Here is a 20,571-nt window from a genome sequence, read left to right as displayed (position 1 = left end):
AGCCTGTGTTTCACTTTATACCACTGGAAATTATAAGTGAACTAAAGGAAATGATATCTACACTGTGTTTCACTTTATACCATTGGAAACTATAAGTGAACTAAACGAAATGATATCTACACTGTGTTTCACTTTATACCACTGGAAACATGAAGTGAACTAAATGAAATGATATCTACACTGTGTTTCACTTTATACCATTGGAAACTATAAGTGAACTAAATGAAATGATATCTACACTGTGTTTCACTTTATACCACTGGAAATTATAAGTGAACTAAAGGAAATGATATATACACTGTGTTTCACTTTATACCATTGGAAACTATAAGTGAACTAAACGAAATGATATCTACACTGTGTTTCACTTTATACCACTGGAAACATGAAGTGAACTAAATGAAATGATATCTACCCTGTGTTTCACTTTATACCATTGGGAACTAAGTGAACTAAACGAAATGATATCTACACTGTGTTTCACTTTATACCACTGGAAACATGAAGTGAACTAAATGAAATTATATCTACCCTGTGTTTCACTTTATACCATTGGAAATTATAAGTGAACTAAACGAAATGATATCTACCCTGTGTTTCACTTTATACCACTGGAAACATGAAGTGAACTAAACGAAATGATATCTACACTGTGTTTCACTTTATACCATTGGAAACTATAAGTGAACTAAACGAAATGATATCTACACTGTGTTTCACTTTATACCATTGGAAACTATAAGTGAACTAAACGAAATGATATCTACCCTGTGTTTCACTTTATACCATTGGAAACTATAAGTGAACTAAACGAAATGATATCTACCCTGTGTTTCACTTTATACCACTGGAAACATGAAGTGAACTAAATGAAATGATATCTACCCTGTGTTTCACTTTATACCATTGGATACTATAAGTGAACTAAACGAAATGATATCTACCCTGTGTTTCACTTTATACCACTGGAAACATGAAGTGAACTAAATGAAATGATATCTACCCTGTGTTTCACTTTATACCATTGGAAACTATAAGTGAACTAAACGAAATGATATATACCCTGTGTTTCACTTTATACCACTGGAAACATGAAGTGAACTAAACGAAATGATATCTAGCCTGTGTTTCACTTTATACCACTGGAAATTATAAGTGAACTAAAGGAAATGATATCTACACTGTGTTTCACTTTATACCATTGGAAACTATAAGTGAACTAAACGAAATGATATCTACACTGTGTTTCACTTTATACCACTGGAAACATGAAGTGAACTAAATGAAATGATATCTACACTGTGTTTCACTTTATACCATTGGAAACTATAAGTGAACTAAATGAAATGATATCTACACTGTGTTTCACTTTATACCACTGGAAATTATAAGTGAACTAAAGGAAATGATATATACACTGTGTTTCACTTTATACCATTGGAAACTATAAGTGAACTAAACGAAATGATATCTACACTGTGTTTCACTTTATACCACTGGAAACATGAAGTGAACTAAATGAAATGATATCTACCCTGTGTTTCACTTTATACCATTGGGAACTAAGTGAACTAAACGAAATGATATCTACACTGTGTTTCACTTTATACCACTGGAAACATGAAGTGAACTAAATGAAATGATATCTACCCTGTGTTTCACTTTATACCATTGGAAATTATAAGTGAACTAAACGAAATGATATCTACCCTGTGTTTCACTTTATACCACTGGAAACTATAAGTGAACTAAACGAAATGATATCTACACTGTGTTTCACTTTATACCATTGGAAACTATAAGTGAACTAAACGAAATGATATCTACACTGTGTTTCACTTTATACCACTGGAAACATGAAGTGAACTAAACGAAATGATATCTACCCTGTGTTTCACTTTATACCACTGGAAACATGAAGTGAACTAAATGAAATGATATCTACCCTGTGTTTCACTTTATACCATTGGAAACTATAAGTGAACTAAACGAAATGATATCTACCCTGTGTTTCACTTTATACCACTGGAAACATGAAGTGAACTAAATGAAATGATATCTACACTGTGTTTCACTTTATACCATTGGAAACTATAAGTGAACTAAACGAAATGATATCTACACTGTGTTTCACTTTATACCACTGGAAACATGAAGTGAACTAAATGAAATGATATCTACCCTGTGTTTCACTTTATACCATTGGGAACTAAGTGAACTAAACGAAATGATATCTACACTGTGTTTCACGTTATACCACTGGAAACATGAAGTGAACAAATGAGACCTACCCTGTCTTCTACTTTATACCACTGGAAACATGAAGTGAACAAATGAGACCTACCCTCTCTTCTACTTTATACCAATGGAAATATGAAGTGAACAAATGAGACCTACCCTCTCTTCTACTTTATACCACTGGAAACATGAAGTGAACAAATGAGACCTACCCTCTCTTCTACTTTATACCACTGGAAACATGAAGTGAACAAATGAGACCTACCCTCTCTTCTACTTTATACCACTGGAAACATGAAGTGAACAAATGAGACCTACCCTCTCTTCTACTTTATACCACTGGAAACATGAAGTGAACAAATGAGACCTACCCTGTCTTCTACTTTATACCACTGGAAACATGAAGTGAACAAATGAGACCTACCCTCTCTTCTACTTTATACCACTGGAAACATGAAGTGAACAAATGAGACCTACCCTCTCTTCTACTTTATACCACTGGAAACATGAAGTGAACTAAATGAAATGATATGTACACTGTGTTTCACTTTATACCATTGGAAACTATAAGTGAACTAAACGAAATGATATCTACACTGTGTTTCACTTTATACCACTGGAAACATGAAGTGAACTAAATGAAATGATATCTACCCTGTGTTTCACTTTATACCATTGGGAACTAAGTGAACTAAACGAAATGATATCTACACTGTGTTTCACTTTATACCACTGGAAACATGAAGTGAACTAAATGAAATGATATCTACCCTGTGTTTCACTTTATACCATTGGAAATTATAAGTGAACTAAACGAAATGATATCTACCCTGTGTTTCACTTTATACCACTGGAAACATGAAGTGAACTAAATGAAATGATATCTACCCTGTGTTTCACTTTATACCATTGGAAACTATAAGTGAACTAAACGAAATGATATCTACCCTGTGTTTCACTTTATACCACTGGAAACATGAAGTGAACTAAATGAAATGATATCTACACTGTGTTTCACTTTATACCATTGGAAACTATAAGTGAACTAAACGAAATGATATCTACACTGTGTTTCACTTTATACCACTGGAAACATGAAGTGAACTAAATGAAATGATATCTACCCTGTGTTTCACTTTATACCATTGGGAACTAAGTGAACTAAACGAAATGATATCTACACTGTGTTTCACGTTATACCACTGGAAACATGAAGTGAACAAATGAGACCTACCCTGTCTTCTACTTTATACCACTGGAAACATGAAGTGAACAAATGAGACCTACCCTCTCTTCTACTTTATACCAATGGAAATATGAAGTGAACAAATGAGACCTACCCTCTCTTCTACTTTATACCACTGGAAACATGAAGTGAACAAATGAGACCTACCCTCTCTTCTACTTTATACCACTGGAAACATGAAGTGAACAAATGAGACCTACCCTCTCTTCTACTTTATACCACTGGAAACATGAAGTGAACAAATGAGACCTACCCTCTCTTCTACTTTATACCACTGGAAACATGAAGTGAACAAATGAGACCTACCCTCTCTTCTACTTTATACCAATGGAAATATGCAGTGAACAAATGAGACCTACCCTCTCTTCTACTTTATACCACTGGAAACATGAAGTGAACAAATGAGACCTACCCTCTCTTCTACTTTATACCACTGGAAACATGAAGTGAACAAATGAGACCTACCCTCTCTTCTACTTTATACCAATGGAAATATGCAGTGAACAAATGAGACCTACCCTCTCTTCTACTTTATACCACTGGAAACATGAAGTGAACAAATGAGACCTACCCTCTCTTCTACTTTATACCACTGGAAACATGAAGTGAACAAATGAGACCTACCCTCTCTTCTACTTTATACCACTGGAAACATGAAGTGAACAAATGAGACCTACCCTCTCTTCTACTTTATACCACTGGAAACATGAAGTGAACAAATGAGACCTACCCTGTCTTCTACTTTATACCACTGGAAACATGAAGTGAACAAATGAGACCTACCCTCTCTTCTACTTTATACCACTGGAAACATGAAGTGAACAAATGAGACCTACCCTGTCTTCTACTTTATACCACTGGAAACATGAAGTGAACAAATGAGACCTACCCTCTCTTCTACTTTATACCACTGGAAACATGAAGTGAACAAATGAGACCTACCCTCTTTTCTACTTTATACCACTGGAAACATGAAGTGAACAAATGAGACCTACCCTCTCTTCTACTTTATACCACTGGAAACATGAAGTGAACAAATGAGACCTACCCTCTCTTCTACTTTATACCACTGGAAACATGAAGTGAACAAATGAGACCTACCCTCTCTTCTACTTTATACCACTGGAAACATGAAGTGAACAAATGAGACCTACCCTGTCTTCTATTTTATACCACTGGAAACATGAAGCGAACAAATGAGACCTACCCTTTCTTCTACTTTATACCACTGGAAACATGAAGTGAACAAATGAGACCTACCCTCTCTTCTACTTTATACCACTGGAAACATGAAGTGAACAAATGAGACCTACCCTCTCTTCTACTTTATACCACTGGAAACATGAAGTGAACAAATGAGACCTACCCTCTCTTCTACTTTATACCACTGGAAACATGAAGTGAACAAATGAGACCTACCCTGTCTTCTACTTTATACCACTGGAAACATGAAGTGAACAAATGAGACCTACCCTGTGTTTCACTTTATACCACTGGAAACATGAAGTGAACAAATGAGACCTACCCTGTCTTCTACTTTAGCTCCAGACTTGATTAGAAACTGTACAACACTGACATGGCCATTTTCTGCAGCACACATCATAGGAGTTCTTAGAGTCCTATCTTGGGCATGGATCTCTGAGCCAAACTGAAGAAGACAATACAAGACTGTTACCTGAAGCTCTTGTCAAACAAAGCACTGAACACAAAACCACTTTATACATATGCAATTGTATTTTAATTTATTCCATTTAAGAAATAATGGTTTAAAAAAATGTTCCTATCTTATTGATTTACTTAAAAGAATTAGAGGATTGTGCAAAAAAAAAATAAATGATGTACAACAATGATGATCTGTACAACAATCTCTATTTTAAAAAAGATTATTTATTTATTTTATTGTTTTAAAAAAAACATTTTAATAGAATTATGTGCAAAGAGTATAATTGCCTCACACAGTTTTAATTATCTACAGGATGGTAAGAGATATGTCAGATTTAAAATACCACGATGTTAACACCACTACACAACTGTCACTATTGTATATCTGCAGGATGGTAAGGGATGATATGAGGGAGTTTAAATATATCTTGTCCACAATTTTCTTGGCTAATCGTGATAACAGCGTAAATATTATATTTTTTTTATATTTGTGTAATATGACCAAATTGTTCACAAAGTAACTTAACTCGACAACTTGATGTACAGACAAGTGAATAAAAGTCTTCAAGTAGAAATAATAAGGGGATATCACTCTTACACATAATGTGTCCATTTTAAAACTTGATGCATTATCTTGACTTTCTAAACAATCTAAACTATTTATTATTAAAAAAGAACTTTATAAATAGAATTAAGACCCATGAAATTAATATTGTTTTAAAATGTCACTGTTTCTTACTACATTACTTATGTGTCATTTAGTAATAACACTTTCTATATTGACATTTTCATGATAATTTTGAATTTCAAGCAAGTATTTCACTACCACTACTGCTACAAACTGAAACTCTAGTCTTGTATTGCTAGAACAAAGTTTTGACTGTACCTGCTCTAAAATAAAGACTATGCCAAGGCTGCCAATTGTAGCCGCAGCATGCAAGGCTGTTTGATCATCATGCTCCTCGTACCTTTTATTTGGGTCAAGGCCATCCACTTAAAAAAATAAATCAAATGTTCATGTTTCAAATAGTGTTGTTCACACAAAAATTTGCGATAGATTGAAAAAAAGAAAAACAGCCTTAAATTAATACTTACTCAATAAATAGAACACTTTTTCCATATCTCCTTCCAATGCTGGTGTGTAAAGATCTTTTGGAATGCTCCTGTATTTTTTAGGTCTAAAAAATGAAATGCAAAATAAATTTAAAAAATTAATTTAATATAGAATTTAATAAGGAAACACCATCTCTTTAAGAGAAAGGTTATAGACAATTTTAATCACCTGTCTTCAGTAGAACATCGACAGAGTTTAGTCAGAAGTTGATGATCAGGTCCTAAAGGCAATGCTCCTAAAATAAACAAAATACCAAATTGCATTATTTATGAAGACTTAGAACAATAAAACACTAGCTTTTGACAACTATAAAAAGGTGATTAATATTCTGAATGTTTAGATTCTTCATGACTTTCTCACAAAGTAGTACATATGAAGATAAAATGAATGTTATATTCAAAGTATTTATAACTTTCTTGTGACGAATTCTACTAGTAGACAATGAATGAAAGAAATTTCACTTACCTATATTAATAATCCTACTATTTTTGAGAGCTATAGATTTTTCTGTGGGCTGGTCATTGGTTGACTTACTTTTGATGAATCCAATACGTGCGGTTCTTCTCCTGAAGGTGACAACATACCCGTTAACATATGGAGCTTTCAGGAACATTTCTCACTATACAATATGATTAACTATTTCTTATCAATATATTCACAATAAGAATTACATTTCTCTTATCATCAAGTTATACAAATATCCACATGTTAGGTCTCTTTATAGATAAAGATTACTTCACAATGGTAATATTTTTGTTATCAAAAATAGTTAAGACCCCAAAAAATTTTATATAAAAAAAATAAATAAAAATAAAGATGAATCAGCAGAAATGGTCATAGACATTTAAAATCAGGTCAGCTGTGCAAAAAATTATTTTTAAAGACTCACTCTGCCTCCTTCTTGGTAGCTCCTAATGATGACGGGGTCGCTCCATCGGATGATTTGTTATCATTGAGTTTGAGCTCCACCTCACGCTGACATGTCTCTTCTCCACAGTGTGGACAGTAATACTTCCCTCCCCTGTAGAACATACACTGCTTGTGGAAATTATGAACCGAAGACTTGCCTTCCTTGCGACACTGCTGAAATTTTCCCTAAAGGAAAGAATGAACATCACTGATTAGCTTTCAAGTTTATTTCATTGACAATTCTAATTAACACTTGTAAGATTTCTGGAATCGAATAATTTGGAGCTTCAACCAGCATCTTAACCCTTTCACCATTAAGCAGTTGTCAGAAAACATCAACACCATCCCAAAGAGAAGGGGTATAACTCTGTATCAATCATTATAAAATAAATTCACAGGAAAAAAAAAAAAATCTTAAAATTATCTTTTTAAAGTAGAAAAAAACTAGTCCTTTGGGATTAATATCATGTTTCAAGTGATGAATAGGTCTACAAAGTTCAATAACATTTGAATATCATATCCGATTTAGTAGCATTCTACTCTGACATTGTGACTATTGACATTTAAACAATGAAATAAAAAATGGATTCAATGTAACTATAACAAATCTCATTCAAAAATCATATCTAAATGGAAAAGCTGATGTAATAAATGCACTAAAGAATGGATATGAGACTGGGGAAACAACTACTAGGTATAAAAACTGATGAAATCTCAATTAGGAATAAAAACTGATGAAATCTCTATTAGGTATAAAAACTGATGAAATCTCTATTAGGTATAAAAACTGATGTTATCTCTATAAAGTTACAAAAACTAAGATAAAAAAAAAGTTTCTGTCGGTACAGAACAATGATCAACAAGTTGTTAGGTAAAGAAAAAAAAATGAACATAAAAGCATTAAGTAAGACTTTCTTCACATTTATGTTGAGCTTATTGCATGCAAATAATGCTCTATAAAAAACAGTATCAATATTATACAATTTTTTTTAATGGTAATAGATTTTGCTTGACTTTACAAGCCTTAATTTTTAACCGAAGCACAAGCCTAGCTAATCTTGTTCTTGTAAAAACCTAGCTTCAACTTACTTGTGAACAAAAATGTCCGCAACCAGGACAACACTGGTGCAACTTCAGACGTTTCCTATGTACTTCACACACTGCCATAAATGGAATTTTGACTCCAGGACGCACAAGCTGCGAGTTGGTTACCTTATTACAGCAACCTAATACCTGGTATAGATAGACATTTACAAAACAAACAATTTAGACAGATGAGTTTTTCTCAAATCTCTATTCTAATATATTGGAGATTTTCATACATGGTGGAACAAGTATAAATAGCAAGCCTTTTCGTGTATCCAGGGAGTGTTAATGAGCTGGGGTTTTTTTAAGGTATACAATTTTTGTGCAATTTTTTAACACAGCAGAAACAAATATTCTGAACTCTACGTTTGGGGAACAAAGTACTTTCTATATTGGTTTAGACATTCCCCCTATATTAAAAGATATATACACAAATGGTCAACTAACAAGCGGTAATAAATTAGATTTGATATGAAGATCAACTGCCAAGCATTAACACATTAATCAGTTCCATTTTATTTAGTTGACAAAAAGGAATTTTGATGTGGCGTCTTTAACATTCTTTAGTTTAATGTGAAAATCTCCAATAGCACAATATGTCTAAGTAAAAATATTATAACAATTTGTAAATGATCAGTCCAATAAAATTTGACAATCAAAGTAGATTACTGAGTTTGGTGCTGAGTTGCCTAAAGAATTTCATAACACTGATTAAAAATTAAAAGAATATGACAACATTCAAGTTGAATTATGTGAATTTGTTTTATTACATTAAAAGAAAAGAGTTTACCTTGTTATCTACAGTGTCTAATGCCTGACAATATGTCACACCAGAAAATAGTTTACTGAATGAAGCACCATTGATTTTACAACAACAAAGAGGGATAACTTCACTATCCTCAACTTGTCCTGACACTGGCTATTGGAGTACAAATTAGATGTAAAATAATCATGTTGAAAAGAAAATCAAAAGACAATGATAACACAAAACTAGAAATCAAGAACAAGTTTAACAAATTTACGTATGTTTAGTGAGTCTCTCTGAACTTTAGAAATACATTGGAGCTTTTATAGATTTACTTATGTGACATTTCACACAAGATTATGCCCTGACTCAAGAACAGTGATTCATTTGGAATCATCCAGGACAGGAGCCATGTAAGAAACAAACACAGCAGCCTAGTCTATAAGATATATAAAAAAACAAAGCATTCTTAAAGACCAAGATCCATCATGCCTAGCATTAATTTAAAATCAGACTTGTCTAGAGTAGTCTCCCTTTTATAAGTATACTTTTAAATATATTGAGAGCCACTGCTTCCTAGAATAAAAAAAATATAACACTGAAATCTAAGACAGAATAGCAGACAGAATTATATTGAGTTTTTTAAGTGTATAATAATGTCTGTATGGAGTTGATTTATTGGGAGGGAGAATCTGTTCAAAAAGAAAATATAGAAGCGGTGGGGCGGGCACAAACTAGTTGTCTAGATGAAAGTAATAGTTGTTTAAAAAAATGTCAATAGCTTTTACCCGACTTAAAGTAGCAGCTACTGCTACCTCTGATGAACCATCAGATTCTGGAGTTTTAGGGGGAGTTAAGCAGGATACACCGTTGAGTGCATTGGCTGGATGTGACTTGATGATGGAGAAATTAGACTTTGGCACCACGGCTGGTTTGAGCATCTTAGGAGCTGAAGAGGAGGGTATAATGGCCATAGGCTGGGCAGCGACGGGAACAAAGTTCGTTCCTGAGGGTGTGGTGATCATCTGAAACAACACTGGTGCAGCAGGAAGCTGTGGAGAGTTGGATGGAGGGCCCTTAGGAAATGTGTACGGCTGCCCGACAAGGAGAGCTCTTAACGAGTCTGAATTGTGTCGAGAGAAGTCTTTTTTTTTAGACTTGGAAGCGGAAGATGAAGGTAACACTAAGTTTGACGGAGATGAGTTTTTCACACTTTTACTAGATGATGAAAAAGGCGATTTCTGCTGAGCAACTACCAGATTAGCGCCTGCAAAGGTCACTGGAATAGGCGTGAGACCTGAGCCAACACTGGCCACTGGTGCAAAAAATGTCATTGTTGGCTGTGGACCCTGAGGTGTTTTTGGCAAAGCAGTGGCCTTGGGCATCAAAGTGGACATGCTGATAGCCTTTGCCCCGATAGGCAGGGTGGAGATGTGAGGGAGCGTGCTGCCTGTAGAAGCTGTTCCGGCTGTGACAAAGGATTGTCGAGGGAGAAGAGAGCGAAGCCCTGGAGAGACTGAGTGCTGGGTTACTACTACCACTACTGGAGAATGAGCAGAACTGGGACTTGTCTTGGTCTGGAGGGGTGATGCTGGGTGCACACTGTTTACCTCAGAGGAGATTTTTCTTTTCTTGCCTGGAAAAAAACAAAATAAATTAAAATTTATAAGTGATGTTTTTCATTTTCAAGAGGACTTATACTATACTTTAAGAGTCAGTATTATTTCATTTATTTGTATAAGTAAAAAGAAACATTAATGAAACCACTATATCAATGTAATATAGGTACAGTATTTCTTAATATCTTGATTGTGTTAATCAATTTAAAACAAACAATATTTCTTATAATGATGCGACCGTTAACTAACAAAGCTATATAAACAAGAACAGCAACTTGAAAGCAAAACTTTCAAAAGAAAGACAACTAAAATAATTGAGCAGAGCAAGCTAAGACAAGGAGTTTAAAAAAATAATGTAAAAACAAGAACTTATTTTTAATGTGGAGCTTGTTTGACTTATTTTGTCTATTTATATTACAGAATTGAATGCTACTAAAATCAATTCTTGGTTACAATTTAAACCAGTGATAAATACTAAAAAACTCAAAACATCAAAAATACAGAAGTCTTTTTATCTAAAACAATTATAATTAAAAGCACTACTGTTTGCTTTAGTCTAGGTGCATTCCTTAAAGACAGGCTTCTTATTTATAGAATAACACTTATAGAATTTTGATGCCTTCATTTTGTCCACTTTTTTTTAGTCTTAAGTTATTCAAGCTATAATTGATTTGTTTGAATGTTAAATATATAAGTAAACATTTTAAAATGTTCATAGTGTTTGTATACTATACTAATTAATATCTGTCTATTTTATTAAAATCATGAAAAATCCTCTATGACTCTAAATTGATACAGTATTGAACCATGCTAAGTGAACAATGCTGCAGTAAAGATACTAAAGAAATTTTAGGTAAGTTAACAAAAAATGTTTAATAAATTGATTAACAATAAAAACAATTAGAAATCAAATTAAAAAAAAAAAAAGGTTAAATAACTAGTTAAAGATATCTGTTTAGATTTTAAATTTTTAGATTTTTAGGAGTTTAAAATTACAATAGAGATTTAAATTTCAATAACTTTAGTGTTTTAGTAAAATTGGCTAAAACTGCTCCATATCCCACAATTCCTTTGACATCTCTCAACAATGAAGTACATGAAATATACAGCAAGGAAATGTGATTTAAAAAACAAGTTCAAATTCTTTTACAAATACAAAGGGTCTGGGGCAGGGGGCAGCAAACTAACTGCCTAGGCTACACAGATATTTTTTTTAACTAGGGCAGCACGAAGATACAAAATTTGAAACATCTGTAAATATTGATATTCACTTTATAGTAAAAATATTTGATATTAAGTGGGATAGTACATATATACTTTTGAATTTTTGTATTAATAAGTTCTGAAAAATATAGGAAAAATATTTGCGCTGTCAAATGTCTGTAAAAAGTGTAGTTAGTCTCGCTATGCCTTTTTAAATTTGTGAGTTCTGCTGGTTCATTTGATTTTCAAAACTGGTAATGTCAGACGTTGAAATTTTTACTTGTTCATGCTTAGACTCATTGGTGATCGATCCTTAAATGAAATTATACTTTCCCAAGTTCTATAATGAAAATGCGTGTTGACATATCAAGTATTGGCACATTTTTTAAAATTCATTCTAACTTCTCATTAGTGATTATTATAACACTTAGCAACATTACAAGTTTGGTTATTCCTTTTAGAATTTTTTTTTTAAAGTAGTATGAATTATCTGTTTTTAGCCAACTTGACAGGTCACATGATGCAGACCCCCCCCCCCCCTTGAGTCAGGCATTGTGAAGAATGTATATTGTAGATGTTGACTTAAATATGAGCATTACAGATTTTTAAAAAAAAATTATAGCACAAGTAAAAATATTTACATTAGTAAAAAATTTGAAATTATTCTTTTAGTTGCTTTCTTTTGTTAATACTTTAACTCTAGATTTCCTTTCCGATGGATACCAATAGAAAATCAAAGTGTTCAAAAGACTTCTAGAAAACGCTGACAAAGGTGAACATCTTATCTTCAATAAATCAAACTTTTTAATTGTTTAGTCTAGTTATATAGGTAAGTGAATGCATTCTGACAAGGTGAAGGTTGACCAGTATGTTTTATGTAACAACTTTTTACTGATATTTTGGTAAGGAAAAGGCAATGTCAGTTCAAGAGGTAACCTACTCTAAAAAAGGATTTTGGTAAGAAAAAAAGAAACATGCAGCTTTATTTGAATTAATCACCACTGTCTTCTAAGAACTACAAACATTTCCTGTATCTTAAGCTTATCAAAGATGTAATTACCAAATGTTTAGAAAGGCAGAAAAGGCACATTTTAGCAAATTTTAAATGATCATTATATTAGATTGATGCATAGCAGATACTTTATATATATATAATTGGTAGTAATGGAAAAAATGAAATTACATGTACAGCAAAGCATTAGAAAATTGTGTTGTTTTTTTTAATCTAAACTATAAATTTAGATATATGTTCAATAAATCAAAAAGCTATAAGTAAAGCAGAGCTAGATATAAATAGAGCAAGATGCTAACTAGTATTAAAAAGGGTGTATTTGAATTGATTTGTCTACTTTTTTGTTGTTACCTTCAACAGTAAATACCAACTCGGAGATGTCTTCAGTTTCTGACAAACATATTACATCCTCTATGATAAACAAGAACAGAGGGACTAGTTATGACAACAAAAGAACTGAAGATATCTACATTTAATCTAACAATGAGACTACATTAAATACAAACAAATTGACAAATTCAACAAAACCGACACCATTGAAAAAATTAATTAAGCAAGCTACCTTTCCGTTTCCTGGGAGTGCCTTTTCTTTTAACGCCTGGTATAAAAGAAAATGGAAAATGTTTTCAAATGGGTTTGTGATTTATTGAAAAATCCCACAAAAACTTATTTTATTTCTTTACATTACCTAATGATGTCACAGTGGATGTCAAAGTTGTTAAAAAAAAAATGTGAACAATAATAATATTTATATAATGCAGGTAATTAACAGAATTTAGGTTTAAGATGCTTTCAAACCATCACAGAAAGCAGTTTAAAAAACAATGAACAAGTAGGTCTTAAATTATCTTCTTGAACATGGGAGCATGTTCCAAACTCTAGGTCTATGTACTGAAAACGCTAGAGTTAAAATAGAAAATAAACTCTTAGTGTGCTTAGTCATAGTGGACAAAAAAATATACATATATACATAGAAAGAGAGAGAGAGTTGAAATGAACAATGTCAACTACATCTCACCACTTAATAACAAAAGCCATAATTCATAATATGCTCATATTTCACACAAATTTACAAGATGACATTTTTATTTTTTAAATTTTAATTTTGTATTCTTCTTTTCGACTAGTTATTATAAACGCCTTCAGTTAACCAAAGATTTTTTTAATAATAGTCCAAGAGCACTATTTAAATAGTAACTCACCTTCTACACTAGGTTTATTGGATGGTGATGATACCTGTAAGACAAAGAGAGATGTGGATCAGCAGTTAATCTATTTGCATCAAAAAATGATTTAAGTAAACTTGTATAATAATAGTAGAAAAAAAATATATAAATAGAAAAATACTCTGATGTATCATACAAAATCCAAAGGGCTTAATTCTTTTTCTAATTAATGATACATATCAATGAAAGAACAGAAGCAAGGAAAAAGAACAGCCAGGTTAGACTTTCTCTTTGTTAGACGAATGAATGATGTTCCAACAATGGCAGAGGATCCTAAAGCTTTTTTTTTTTAAACACCTATCTATAGTGCCTAGAAGAGTCTTGCTGACTTATCATTTGTTAGGGAAAAAAAAACAACAAAAAAAAAAAAAAAAAACTGAGGAAATAAACAATAGTAAAGACAAAACATTATATTATATAGTTTTAAAAAACCCACAATAAACTGAATCTAATAGTAGATACTTACTATATTTGTAGTTGTGGTAGTATTTGTAGTAGGAGTAGAAGTCAAACTACTCGCTGGGGAGGTCTTGGAGTCATCAGACTCTGCTTTTTGTCTGCTTCTCTCATGCAGCATTTCCAGTACAGATTTCATCTTGCCACTTTTACCTGTCAAAGTCCTGGGAGTAGACAAATGGGAGGAAGGTTTGGGCTTCTTCACAAAACCCAAAGCAGCATTTTTTGTTAATATATCCAGAGCAGATTCTGTTTTTTCTGGTTTGACTGTGACGTCTTTTTCCAGAGCAGTTTCGGCTGGAATGGTCTCCTTAGACTTGGCCTCCGGAAAATCACTGTCAGACAAGGAAACACTATCTGCTGAGGACCCGACACTTTCGTCAGATTTGAATTTCTTTGACTTTTTCTTACAGCCTGGAAAGTCATAAGTATTTTTTCTTCTTTTCTTTTTTTGACCAGCTAAAGTTCTTAAGGCACCATTTCCATCTGTGACATAAGTTTCTGACTTTATCATGTCAGAATTCTTCACCAGTCTCAAGCTATCCACTTCTCGTGATGGAACATCTAAGGCTTTTTCTACTTCAGTTAATGTCATTGTAATGTTTTTAATGGGGTGTAGATTAATTTTCAATGGCAGAGACTCTGGTTTACCAGATTTCCTGGCAGTGACTTTGGGCTTTTTGGCCGGGCCCAGTCCATTGACATTTTTTGGGTCAGATTGTGTTACAGTGTTTATATTTTCACTGTTTGTGTTTGAACTGTCTTGTATCACAGTGCTGGCAGTTGTTTTGGTACACATATGATTGGTTTCATTATTTGTCCTATTAGAGTGTTTGCTAGAGATTTCAGTCTTAGAAGTGCTACTTAAATTGCTCTTGGACAAATCAGCATGGTCTATGAGGTCATCGAGTTCCAGCTCAATGTTTTCAAAAGCCTCCTCACCAGACTCTTCATCTTCAGTGATGTCTTCAAATATCTGAGCAGGAACCACATCCTTTCCCTTTTCAACACACTCAGGTTTAGCGAGTGTTGTGTTGGCACTGGTTTCAAGTTCCGAGTCTAGTTTCTTTTGGAATGTTGTTTGTATAGCTGGACTGTTGTCCAACAGAGATGCAGACTGAGCAGGATTTAAAGCTTCAGACTTTTCTTTATCATTTTCTTCAAGCTTTGGTACATCTTGGGACAGAGTCTCAGTGGGAACAGAATCTGTTGATGACTTACTTTTATCACTGTCATTAAGTTCAATATCTTTTGAAGCATCTTCATTTACAGGAAATATTTTTTCACTTGTTTTTTCTAAATTAATTTCACTAATTGCATCCGATTTCACTTCACTTCTGGTAGCAGATAAAGAGTCTATTTGTGATGTATCTACATTTTCCGTATTCATTTTAACCTCTGAAACCGCTGCTGATTCTTTGTCATTCTTTTTCACCTTCTCTGTTCCACTGTCAATTAAATCAACAGTATCTTCACTAGAAGCAGAAGAAATAGGACTGAGGTGAGGGGGTGAATTTTCTTTTGCTAGCACACTAGCAAAGTCTGTTGAAGGATGTGATTCAGGAACATCTTTGATATTAGTTTTCCCATTAAGAAGAGTCTTGTTGCCAGGCTCAACAATGTCCCCTCCTGCCTCACTGACTTGAGCTATCTCCTTCATCACCAAACCATCAGGCTGGGATGAATCCATTTCTGAAAAAGAAATACAAATAAAAGATTAGAGATGTAAAAAAATGCAATGTATTGTATCTAATTTGATTTAATGAAGAGATTCTCGGAGACTTAAATCCTCTAAGAGTAAGCTGCAGAAAGAAGCCCTTACTTTAGGATCAACTTAAATCTGTTTCTGTACAAATCAGAAACTTTTCAATTTAAAAAGATATGGAAAGAAGAATTTTTAAAAGTCAGAATTCCAAAATGACAAGTTTCATTACTCAACTCCAGTATTAAAAAACATTATTTTCAAATTTAATTTCATATGTATGATATAATTTATATGATGTATAGAGCTATATAATATATGATTATAACAAGTTTGTAAAGTGAAGTTTCCCCCTGAGGCCTAAAAGTATATTAAGAAATAGAGTTCATCTATATTTGATTGTCTAAAAAGACTTGGGTACCATCAACAATCTCTGTCTTCACGTTCCTCGATAGATGGAAGGCTCATAGAAGATCTATTAAATGTCAGAGCTAATGGCATTGAGACACCTTAACAGTTAGGGTTACCAGAGGTCAGCCAAAAGGAGGACATGCCCTACTTTAGCATTATCTGGCAGGCATTAATCAAAAAGTGAAACTGTCCAGCTTTTGCTCTTTTTATTTACTGCACTGACATATCTAACAATGAATTGGTAGCTTCTGAATGAAGCACAGTAGCTCACTTAAACAGTATGTCTTGTCAGACATGCTGTACCTAAAGGAATAAAGTATTGATGTAAATGATGTTCAGTTATTAAAACAGTACTGTATCTTGAGATCATTTGTAGAACAGTAAGATGACGCTTTTTATGTGAAACATGTTACCCGGGGCTGCTCTTTTTTCTTATCTTATCATATAAAATACAGACGTTACTTCAAAAAGAGATGATGACTATGTCCTACATGTCATGCATCTAGGCATGCATGTTAACCACTGACTTAAATTCTGTCAAGTTATTGGTTTTCCTGGCTGGCTCAGGCAACCCATTCCATGCTCTAATAGCATTAAGGAAGAGAGAGCTTTTGTACAAATGCTGCGAAACAGTGGACAAAAGAGAAAAATAGACATTTTGGTCACAAAAAAAAAAAGTCTGAGAAATAAAATAATACTTAATAGGTGTAAGTTTTACAACCTATGATTTACTGATATGTTTTAACAATAAAATTTTAAGCTTTTTTTAGTGACCCACGAAAGGGGTAAAGACGCTATTAGTTTTTTGTGAAATGTCTGTCCGTCCCGTTAAGATCTCGTAAACTAGAAAAGATAGTGAAAATCTGGCATCATAATATTTTAGTCCATTCAAAGTTCTGATGCAACTGCTACTTTTTTCTTTTCTAAAATCAAAAAATCTATTTTTTTTAAATCACTTATGCAAGCAGTTTTTTGATACAAATACATCACTTTTACAACTTTTCACTATTAATTTTTTAACAGTAGAAGTCTATAACCATTTGCATAAATATGTTAAAAATATGGTAAATAGTCATCTCCCCTACTAAAGATCCTCGCGTATTTGTTACTATTAATAGTGAATAGTTGTAAAAGTGATTTTAAAATGTACTTTATAATTATATCTAGACTAGATTTCTAAATCTAGATGTAACTAGATCTAAATCTATTCTAATCTAGATTATATCTAGGATCTAGAACTATACAATTCATGCTTAACTTTGATAATAAATAATAGTTAAGAGTCTAGTACTATAAAAGTTTTAAAGAAAACTCTTTTAGACTTTAAAAGTATTGCAAATGAATGAAGTCATGATAGTTTTTATATATTTAAATATCTAAATCTAGTCTAATCTAGAATCTAGAACTATACAATTCATACTTAACTTTGATAATAGTCTAGTAATCTAGTCTAGATATAATTATAAAGTACATTCTAAAATAGAGAGATTAGAAAAATGATTAGTTAGAAGTTAGATCTAATAAATACTACTCTAACTCTATACTAGTGATCTAGTAATAGATAATGAATGATATAGAGTAGTTAATGCTATTCAGACACCTATAGGCCAAAATTTCAAAGTTTGACAGCACATTATTTGATAACAGTTTGACATAGAAAAAGAAAATGAAGTATCAAAATCTTTTTTAGTTTAAGGAGAATAAGGGTGACTACTTATATTTATACCCCTAACCTATATTTGTTATTATATTTACTGTCAAAGAGGCCATGTGTTTTCATTTAATTCAAACAAATTTGACACACTATTTGATTCGGGACACTATAATTTATTTCAAACAGTCTCTATATTTTGGCATCAACAAACTCAGATTTTAATTAGATATTAATATTAACTAAATTTTAAGATCCCCACTGTCCCCAGGCATAGTTCCTCACATGAAATCATTAAGATGTTTTCAAATTGTGCATAAATACGAACACAAAAAATAAAAATATGAACACACTTATTCTACCAAAATTAGGTCACTGGGACAGTGACTTCTACAATGACTTTTAGACTTATTTTATTTTTGCACGATTAGATATGTTTTGAATGATTGTGTTTTTTGTTTATTCATTTAATAAATTTCTAATACAGAGATGATCGTTTGTAGTATAGTATGATATAGGCTAGGATGGCCATTCTTGCCTAAATGGCTGAATTCTCTATATTCTCTCTCTTTTGTCCACTATCTAGGTCTAGATCTAGGCATTTAACATCATTCAATGTATCAAGCTCACTCCAAAAATTTGCCCATGTATTCTCTATAAAAAAAAAAAAAAAAAAAAAATATAATATAATATAATATCATTAACACTGATGTTCGAAACTGGCTGTTTGAAATAAATTTTGGTAAGAAAATCGTACTTTAATACAAACACCCTATTAACTATTAATTATTTTTTTTTATGGAATCAAACAACTTGTCTTATGAATCAAATAAATCAGCTCAAAAACAGAATAAATATTGCCAGGGTCATTAGTATAGACTTAGCCAACCAAAAATATAGTCTTAAGTCATCCTGGTAACATAGGAAAAAACAACAACCTGACTTAGACATTTGAATTATTTTTTCTTACATAAAAAGACAACTTAGTCTAAATGATAGTAAATCATAGTAAATGGAAGGAAATTGGGTCAGAATCAATGGAAAATGAACAAGCACATTATTCAGCACGCTAATTTCATATTAAATTACATATCAAAATAAAGATTTGATGTACACAAAAACAGCGAGTGTTCGAATTCATGTAATGTTCAGATTAAATAAATTACTAACTCTAGATTCTAGATTAGATCTAGATTATTTTTTAAAATTTTACTTTAGACTTTAGTCTTGATTCTAGAACTAGATTAGAAAGTTATTAGTTAGAAAGTTAATAAATAATGGAAATTTTAACATAACTTAGTCAACTTAGACTTAAACTTAGATCTATAACTAGAGGTCTATACACTATACCTAGATCTAGAATAGAATATTATATAAAGTCTAGTCTGACTGAGTCTGAAGTGAAGTGAGTGACACTGAGCCCGACTGAGTCTGAACAGATTAAAATTAAAAGATAAAAAATAACTTCATTTCATTATGATTATAATGATGATATATTATTTATATTCCCAGATCTCAACATCTGGTCTAAATTTAGGCGTCTACTTCTACTAGATCTACTAATCTAAATCTCGATCTCTTAGATTTGAGAAGAGAGTCAGATGTCTAGACTAGATCTATGAGATAGATTTGCATTTTTTCCCCCTAAATTTAGAAATAATATTTGGCAGCTTTTTAATTTTTGACGTCCGTGTTGCTTTCAGCGATGAAAACAAAGACCTCATTTCCAAAAAATACAATTCCCTAAATCTAGCCCTTGTAAAATATTAGATGGAAGAGATTTATATTTTTCAGAACTTGCCAAAATTTCACCATCAATCACACGAAAAGTCCAAATTTAGTCTAAACAAACACGCTTCAGAGACTCAAAGACCATGGACGCCGCCATCAGAGGGGCCAAAAAGATGCGCATGCGCAGATATACCTTTGTCGGTTCTTCTATCCAGTTCCTCTTTGCAGTTTCTCTTAAAGACAGAAACACACCTTATTTTAAATTTCACGTAGACCTAGATCTAGTAGACTCTATTAACTAGACGTCTAGATCTAGAAACTAGGTCTATGATCTTGAACACATGAGAATATTATTTTACCTATCATCCTTTTTCTCTTACATGAACATAAAATTCACCTAGAAATTAAAAAAAAAAAGTATTTTGTATCATCACTTGTCAATCATGCCTGTCATCTAGATCTACATTCGTTGGTTGTTGCTTGTAGACTCTAGATTAGACGCTAGTAGAGCATTGAAAATTAAGTATCTCTAACTATCTGTGTAATTTATAGATTCCAGA

The 20,571-nt window shown here is 32.5% G+C and overlaps 1 protein-coding gene across 4 annotated transcripts in view; it reads right to left on the bottom strand.

The window, feature by feature from the left end:
- Nucleotides 1–20,303, bottom strand: part of LOC106058626 (serine-rich adhesin for platelets-like) — a 33,323-nt gene extending 13,020 nt beyond the window's left edge. The window contains exons 1-14 of one of the 4 annotated variants that reach the window (XM_056040573.1): nucleotides 20,205–20,302; nucleotides 14,527–16,208; nucleotides 14,037–14,070; nucleotides 13,397–13,432; nucleotides 13,186–13,245; nucleotides 9,789–10,636; nucleotides 9,046–9,174; nucleotides 8,259–8,402; nucleotides 7,150–7,355; nucleotides 6,726–6,826; nucleotides 6,429–6,495; nucleotides 6,242–6,324; nucleotides 6,033–6,139; nucleotides 5,010–5,132 (exon numbers count right to left, since the gene is read on the bottom strand). In XM_056040573.1, the coding sequence (XP_055896548.1) occupies nucleotides 5,010–5,132; nucleotides 6,033–6,139; nucleotides 6,242–6,324; nucleotides 6,429–6,495; nucleotides 6,726–6,826; nucleotides 7,150–7,355; nucleotides 8,259–8,402; nucleotides 9,046–9,174; nucleotides 9,789–10,636; nucleotides 13,186–13,245; nucleotides 13,397–13,432; nucleotides 14,037–14,070; nucleotides 14,527–16,206 (3,618 nt within the window). In that variant the 5' untranslated portion in view covers nucleotides 16,207–16,208; nucleotides 20,205–20,302. The other 3 variants (XM_013216082.2, XM_056040574.1, XM_056040575.1) reach the window with 3 other exon arrangements.
- Between the last annotated feature and the right edge of the window lie 268 nt (nucleotides 20,304–20,571).

Source organism: Biomphalaria glabrata, chromosome 9 (genome assembly GCF_947242115.1).
Source record: "Biomphalaria glabrata chromosome 9, xgBioGlab47.1, whole genome shotgun sequence".
NCBI classification, from domain to species: domain Eukaryota; kingdom Metazoa; phylum Mollusca; class Gastropoda; family Planorbidae; genus Biomphalaria; species Biomphalaria glabrata.
Note: the sequence above shows the minus strand (reverse complement) of the source record. Positions and strands in the feature narration are given on the sequence as shown.